Consider the following 8,460-nt stretch of genomic DNA (forward strand, 5'->3'; position numbering starts at 1 on the left):
CCGGCCGCGCGGGGCCTGCGCCCGGCCCCCGCCCCGCCGCCCGGCCCGCGCCGCCCCCGCGCCCCGCCTTACGTTGGACCGAGTTGATGAGCGCCCGGTACTGATGGCGGATCTGGCGGCACAGGCCGTGGTCGGTCTCCGCCTCCAAGCTCGCGGGGTCCACCAGCTCGTCCCCGGAATCCGACGGCTCTGCGTCCTCCAAGCTCGGGGCCTCCCTGCGCTCGGGCGCGGCGCCGCGGCGGGACACGGGCGACAGCGGGGACCGCGAGCGAGAGCGGGAGCGCGTGCGATCCCGGTGCGGGTCGCGGCCCCGGCCCCGGCCCCCGCCCTCGGACCGACGGCCGTTGCTGTCCCCCGACATCGCGCCAATTCGCCGCGCAACTTCGGAACGGCGGAAGTTCGCGCCAGAAACTGAAAGCCCTGCTCGGCGCGAGCGCCTGCTCCCCGCGGAACGCGGCTCCGGGCCGCGCGAGCGCACAGCGACGCCTGTGGCGGGAGGCCGGCGGCGGGGCGGCGGAGCGGGCCGGCACGGGAGACCCCGCGGGGCCCTGACTGCTGGTAGACAGGAGTAAGATCCCCCTACTCACACTATACAGGGGTTAGAATCTTGGTTGTCTGGTCCCCCGGGGTCCTTCCCCTTCCCGGGGTCTCTGGTTCCCCAGCACACAATCACGGGCTGGCAACGTCATGGGCACGCAGTGCGTTTTTTGATAGAGGCTCGGGCGGTTGATTGAGCAGGACGAGCCCTGGACTTGGAGACGAGAGATGTGGTTCTGCCACTCACCATCTGCGGCCTTAGTTTCCCTGAGCCATCATTGGGGGATCAAATGGGGTTTATGCGCATCTGGCAATCCCACTCTTGGTGAGGACAGAGGACAAACAAAAATCAACAAGGTTCCTTGACTTTCTCCTAATGAACTCTCTGTTAACCATCTGTTCTATCTACACCGTGGCATTTTACCGGTTCTCAAACTAAAAAATGGTAAAATACCTTCGAAAGGATGCAAGAAAGATGAAATTGTATCCAGTATAGTTTTTTTTTTTTTAAGATTTTATTTTTTCCTTTTTCTCCCCAAAGCCCCCCAGTACATAGTTGTATATTCTTCGTTGTGGGTCCTTCTAGTTGTGGCATATGGGACGCTGCCTCAGCGTGGTTTGATGAGCAGTGCCATGTCCGCGCCCAGGATTCGAACCAACGAAACACTGGGCCGCCTGCAGCGGAGCGCGTGAACTTAACCACTCGACCACGGGGCCAGCCCCTATCCAGTATAGTTTTAAAGATAAATGTATGAATTTTATTCCATGTATTTTGGATGGTATTGCAAATGTTTTTTCTCAAAAGTTCTCTGGTGCTGAGGACACATTTTATTTTCTCAAAGGAACAATAGTATAAATTGAGTTTTCTACACAAGTCTACAAAAATACCATTTTGTGCCTCATGCATACCCAGCTTGAGGTAAGCACTATTCATTGCTGCCCAATGGCCGGTACATCACCCCGCCCCTACTTACCTGGATTTCAGGAAACATATACTCTGGTGCCTGCTTTATTGGCTGAAGGGTGATTGGCCTATATGAGTCATGGTAATCTTGTCCACCTTCCCCAAACACTGGGCTAGGGATACACATGTGATCCACTTCTGGTCAGTGAGATATGAGGGGGCTTCCCATGTGAATGAAACACAAAGCCACTAGAAAAGAAAGCCTTTGTCCCCACTCTGATTCCTTCTTTGAGACAACGTGGTGCCTGACATGGTGGCAGCCATCTACTGCTGATGAGGTGACAAGCATGAGGAAAGACCAGAATGCTGGGGACAGTGGAGAGGAAGGATGGACATGGCTGAATTGCTGAATCAACTACCTACCTCCAGACTCCTTGTTAAGTAAGCCAATTGTCACTGTTTAATAGTTGTGTAGTTGTCACTTGCAGCTCAGTGCATTGGAACTGAAACAAATACTTAGTATTCTTCTAGGTGAAAATGTGTTCCAAGCTCCAGACAACATTCAGTTCAACAAGCTTTTGATGTGTACTGATAAGCCATACACCTTACAAAACACAGCAGCTCACAAAAATGGCTCAGACACTTGCCTTCGCCTGCCAGGGTCTCACTAGAAGAGATGTGAAGCTAAGCCTAAAAGTCAGATGGACAGACATGAAAATCACCTTAAAATTCATATGGAAATACAAGGGATCCAGAATAGCCAAAACCATCTTGAAAAAGAGGGACAAAGTTGGCAGGACTCACACTTCTCAAATCCAAAACTTACTGCAAAGCTGTAGTAATCAAGACTGCTGACATAAGGATAGATATATAGATCAGCGGAATAAAATTAAAAGTCCAGAAATAAACCCATTCATCTATGGTCAATTGATTTTCTACAAAGGTGCCAAGACAATTCAATGGGGGAAAGAATAGTCTTTGCTACAAATGGTAGTGGGACAATTGGACATCCACATGCAAAAGAATGAAGTTGGACCCCTCCCTCACAGTATATACAAAACTAACGCAAAATGGGTCAGACTTAAATGTAAGAGCTAATACTATAAAACTCTTAGAAGAAAATCTAGGTATAAATCTTGTGGCTTTGGATTAGGTAATGGTTTCTTAGATATGACACCAAAAGCACAAGCAACCTAAGAAAAAATAGATAAATTGGAGCCCAGCTTTGTGATAATTTGTTATAGCAGCCGTGGGAAACTGGCACAGGTACTCAGGATGAGCAGCAGTGAGAAGACATTACTACTCCTGGTCCTTAAGGGTCGGAGGGAAGAAGCAGTGTTACCAGAGCCTGATGAGAGCTGAAGCCATGGAGAAGGTGCTGCCAGATAGGAGCTGTGGTCCTTGAGGGGCGCAGCCATGCCAGGAAAAGAGGAGGTGCTAACAAAAGAGGAAGTGGGGGTGAAATACCCTGGTCTCTGTCTCCCAACATCTCCTCCCCTGCTTTTACCTCCCACTGGCTGAGGCCAACAGGAAGCCAGAGGGCCGGAGAACCTGTGTGATACAGTCCATAGATCAATCTCTGAGCAGAACCTGGCCAAGAAAGGTAGAGATGGATTTGAGGTAGGGCAAGGACAAAAGGAGAATAACCGGCATGGTGGGTATGGGTGTATCATCATCTGTTCAGCCAAGTGATAAACAAATGGCAAGCAGTAAGTTATATTGGAATATATAGGGAAGCCATTTGGTGTACACTTAATTAGGCCTGACCTCGTTTTTTCTAAAAGGACCTGATGTGGCCATTGAGCATGCATTGTATGTCTACTTTACGCATTTGCTATGTCCCAAAGACAAGAACAAATGCCCTGAAGATAAAGGTGCAACTTGCCCCACATTGGCATTTCCTTAAGGATAAGCATCTCTCCCTAGGCTAGGAATTGATTGCTGTGCTCACGTGTGACCACCCAGCTAGAGACCACAGACCTGCTACCTGCTGTGTCCATCAAGACAGCAGACCTACTACCTGCCGTGTCCATCAATAGCTGTGCCGACAGAGCAATCTCGTGACTACTGTAAAAGGGACATTTCAGTCATATGTGATACATGCTCTTTAATGATATATAACCACTTTGGTTTTTTGTTTGTTTTTTGAGGAAGATTAGCCCTGAGCTAACATCTGCTGCCAATCCTCCTCTGTTTGCTGAGGAAGACTGGCCCTGAGCTAACATCCATGCCCATCTTCCTCTACTTTATATGTGGAACTCCTACCACAGCATGGCTTTTGCCAAGTGGTGCCACGTCCGCACCCGGGATCCAGACCAGCGAACCCCAGGCTACCGAAGCGGAACATGCAAACTTAACTGCTGCGCCACCAGGCCGGCCCCTTATAACCACTTTGTACACCCCCACTTCCTTGGAGTGCTCCAGTCCTTTGTGGAAGGACTCTCACAGGCTGTATGGTCCTCAGGTCTGGCTCATAATAAACTCACCCCAATTTTCGTTTATAGATTAGTTATGGATTATTTGCTTAGACATTTCTTGGAGTAGTTGCGACAGGACTTCAGAGTAACTCACCGGAGACCACCTGGAATCTACACTGAACTGGCACTTGATACCACAGGGGCCCATTGCACCCCCCAGATCACTGCATTCTTCAGGTGACCTTGGTGAGTTCTGAAACCCAGGCTCCTTGAGTTGACGGTCCAAGAGTTTAAATGAACTGTTTAAGGTCTTAAGACTAGAGACTTTGAAGGGTACTGATTCATTTCCTAGGTGGAGAGAAACCTAGAGGGAATTCCTAGGCCAGGGGAGCTTAGAATGAACTGGCTTGGTTGTCCTTTTAATTTGGCTTTAAAATTGGAAAGAATTGTGTTTATAAAGTCTGAAAAACTGCTTGATAAAGAAATGAGAGACTGAACGTGTTCAGCTCCAAAAAAAAGGGACATTACTCCTCCCGGCCGAAAGGCGTTCTCAGGTGACTGGGAACCTTAGTGGGAGTGCTGGAGGGTTGACTCTTACGACATACAGCAGTCCCACAGGGAACTCCACCATGATTCATGTTACTTAATTAAAGGCTCGGTTGGGGAAGCTCATATTGATGAAGATCAAGGCTGCCCAGGGAGAGAAGCCAAGTTGTCCTCCCCTACATATGATCTATATCATCCTCCAGGAAGCATAGGACGTCCTGACCTGATTTTTGTCTAAAGTTATAGGACCACCCAATAACCAGATCCCACCTGCACTATCATTTTAATGACTTTTTTACATAATCTTTCCTTTGTCTTGTAAAGAGATAACTCACATACCTATGCCTTAAATTTAGCCCTACCCTAAACCCATGCCTGCAGCTCTTACTGCCCGTGGGTCCTGTCCCCATGCCTGCAGCTCTTCACTGCCCATGGGTCCTGTCCCCATGCTGTAGCTCTTCTCTACCCATGGGTCCTGTCCCCATGCTACTCCATGCAATTCTCTGAATAAAAGAGCACTACTGCCAGATGTTGAGAGTCCAAGAAATCTTTCTTTCAACTCCTCGGCTCGCCGAGCCTGCATCAGCATGAGAGTTGGTCACCCAAGCGCCGAGCCCCCGTGGCAGTTTTAGGCTGCTGGTGGGAGAAACCGAGGCATGCAAGAGAATGTTTACAACCTTCCTTTAGGGAGTAACACTCACAAGCAGCACACTTCTGACCCACAACACTGCCCTTAGAAGTTGTTCGGACTTTATTAAAAACAACAACGAACTAAAAGAAATTGGGAAACCACCTTCTAAAGCCAGCCAGCTCCCAAATGGACAATCCCCGACTGGGACTCCAGCTGGTTTCATGTATAATACACACAGAAACAATGTTTGCAAGAATTTTAACAAAATGGGAAAGATTAAGGATAACTTGTCTTAATTGGCCAAAGTGGGGAACATTTGACCTCTCGCAACTACTGTATTTGCACTCGCAATTTGGAAGAGTTGGCTATACGACTAAAACAAAAGAATGGGAAGCTTATGATTGGCATTTAGAGGCTTCAAAGAGTAATAATGATAAAATGACTTCTTTACAGGAGACTAACTAAATTGGCAGAGACTGTGTCTGAATTAAAGAGAGTAAGAAGTCAGAAGCCATCCTCCCCCCCGCCCCACCCTTATCTCTTCCATCTCCTCTGCCGCTTCCCTTTTGGCACCTCAGAGCTCATCTCCCTCTTCTCTCTCAGCACCCGTGTATCCTTTCCTTTCCAAACCTCCATACCTGGACCTCTCCAGTCTTCCTCCTACTCCTCCTCCACCTCTTCCTCCTCCTCTGCCCCTAGAGGAAACAAAGAGCAACTCTCAGGGAGCAGAAGCTGAGAGTCCTAAAGTTAGAGTGGCTACCTTTAAGGAGAAATCTGTTACTGGGAGAGGCGAGCCTGTTCTTGTGTATAGTCCCTGGCCTAGAAATGAACTTAAGAATTTGACAAAGGACTTCCTAGAGCCTGTGCAGGATCCTTTAGGGTTTGCTTGAGAATTTGATTTAATTGTTAGAACATATGCACCAGGATATTCAGATTTATATCAGCGGGTGCATTTGCTGCTGTCTGAGAGGAAAGGAATGGATAAAAGAGGCAAATTGGAGAGATCCCCTGGAGGATTTCCATAAGCAGGAGCCTCATGACCTTAAGGAGTGTACAGATATTGCTCGAGACTTATATAAAGCCATTCCTGTAGTTTTCTCCAGAAAAATATACTGGGCTAAAGTGCACCAATGTAAGCATAGATCCGAAGAATCTATCTTTGATTATTTTGAAAGTCTTGAGAAAACATTTAAACAGCATTCTGGGATGGCTCCCGAAAGTTTTTAGGATCACCAAAATGATTCAATTTTAAATTCAATTTTCTTAGACAGATTAGATGAGGAATTAGCAAAGTTAGTTAAGGGATATGAACTGGATTGGACCTTAATGCACACAGTGCTCTTGTCACTGTTGCGGATAAACTATCTAAACCCCGCAGCAAAAAGGGAAAGTCACTAAGGTTATGAGAATACAACTACAACAGCTTAGTGGCCCAGCAAAGGCCGCCCTTTTAAAATCCAACCAGAAACGAAATGACCACGTCTGTTACTATTGCAAAAAGCCTGGTCATGTCAAATGAGATTGCCGTAAACTCAAACGGGACTTAGGGTGTGACAACAATGAACAGGAATAGGGATGCCCCGAGGGTTACCAGAGGGCATTTCCCCTCCTCCTCACTAATACCTTAGGGGAAGTTGAGGTAACTCTTGCAGGGGAAACTTTAAAGGCCCTGATGGATACGGGGCCAGCTTATCTGTCCTCACCCCCACCCTTATTCATTGCCCTCTCCCTCGGAGTAAACAGACAGTTCAAATGGTAGGGGTTTCAAGTTTTCCAATGCAAGTTTTTAAACCAGAACTGATAATTTTTCATTTAGGAACCATCAAAGAAAAACTTGTGTTTCTCCTGGTTAAATGTGCTCCAATTCATTTGATTGGATGAGATCTTCTAGAAGCATGCAATGCCCATATTGCCTTTTCACAAAAGGCTGAAATGTTTCTGAATTTAGAAAATCAAGATGCTGACCAACATGTCGTTAACTGACAGGTTGATGATTGCAAAATCAATGACTCAAATAGAAGAAGCGGCGGCTGATGACCTGTTATTACAAGCGCCTAGAGAATTATGGTCATCATCCTCTTCAGATATTGGGAAAATTAAATTGGCCGCTCCTATTAAGGTGACTGTTTACAGCTCTAAGCGTCTATCTAATATTCAGCAATATCCACTTAAACCAGAGGCATTGAATGGGATAAGGCCAATCATTCAGGAATTTCTTGAAAAGAGACTTATAATTCCTTCTACCAGAACCTGTAATACACCTATCTTGCCAGTAAAAAAAGCCTAATGGAGAAGGCAGGAGATTTGTTCAAGATCTGAGAGCTATAGATAACATTGTGATTCCCCGACCCCCTGTGGTTCCAAATGCACACAGTTTGCTCTCAGCCATTGCAAGTAACAGCTGCTATTTCTCAGTCATTGATTTATGCAGTGCCTTCTTTAGCATTCCCATAGAAAAGAATAGCCCACATCTTTTTGCCTCCACCTAGGAGGATCGCCCGTACACCTGGACGGTTATGCCGCTGGGCTATACTGAAAGCCCCACTTACTTTTCCCAGATACTCAAGGCTGATTTAGCTAATGGTGAGTTCCCTAATGAGTCCACTTCAATTCAGTATGCGAATGATTTACTCTTAGTTCAAAAACTAAGTTGCATTCTCAGAAGGACACAATTTATCTGTTACAACAGTTAACATATAAGGGGCATGAAGTGTTCCAAGGACAAACTACAATTTTGCCTGCCTATTGTGAAGTATCTAGGGCACTTAATATCTAAGGATGGACTGTTGATTGATTCTGAAAGGAATCTTGGCTTTTTCTCTCCCTGAGACAAAGAAACAGTTAAGGGGATTCCTGGGACTAACAGGATATTGCAAGAACTAGGTACCTAACTTTTCGCTTATTGCCCAGCTTTTATCTACATGACTAAAGTCTGACCAGCCTGATTTAATTGAAGGGACCCCAGAAGGAGAGAAGGCAGTAACTACCTGAAAGTCTATTTTGGCTCGAGCACCAGCCTTAGGGCACCCTAATTACAGCCTGCCATTTTCCCTTTTCATACACGAAGATAAGGAAATGCCTTAGGTATCTTGACTTAAAAGCATGGAGATCAACATCGACCTATAGGGTATTAGAGTCGGCAGTTAGACTCCGTGGCAAAAGGGCTCCTGCCTTGTATGAGAGCCGTTTCAGCAGTAGCCCTCTTCCGCAAGACCACTGAAGAAACAGTGATGGGGTCTCCTTTAACTATCTACGTTCCTCACTCAGTCGAATCTCTCCTAAATTCTCATCACACTCAGCATTACTCTGCAAGCCAACTAGCCTCCTGTGAAGTTCTGTTGCTCTCTGCTCCTAATATTACCATAGCCCTATGTAATAATCTTTTTTTAAAAGATTGGCACCTGAGCTAACATCTGTTGCCAATG

General features: G+C 46.6%; 1 protein-coding gene across 1 annotated transcript in view; it reads right to left on the reverse strand.

Moving 5' to 3' along the window:
• The window catches only part of NSMCE4A (NSE4 homolog A, SMC5-SMC6 complex component), a 13,704-nt gene extending 13,250 nt beyond the window's left edge, over positions 1-454 (reverse strand). The window contains exon 1 of the mRNA XM_046652098.1: positions 73-454. Within this exon, the coding sequence (XP_046508054.1) occupies positions 73-361 (289 nt within the window). The 5' untranslated portion in view covers positions 362-454. The remainder of the gene's footprint in view (positions 1-72) is intronic.
• Between the last annotated feature and the right edge of the window lie 8,006 nt (positions 455-8,460).

This window comes from Equus quagga, chromosome 2 (genome assembly GCF_021613505.1).
Source record: "Equus quagga isolate Etosha38 chromosome 2, UCLA_HA_Equagga_1.0, whole genome shotgun sequence".
Taxonomy (NCBI): Eukaryota; Metazoa; Chordata; class Mammalia; order Perissodactyla; family Equidae; genus Equus; species Equus quagga.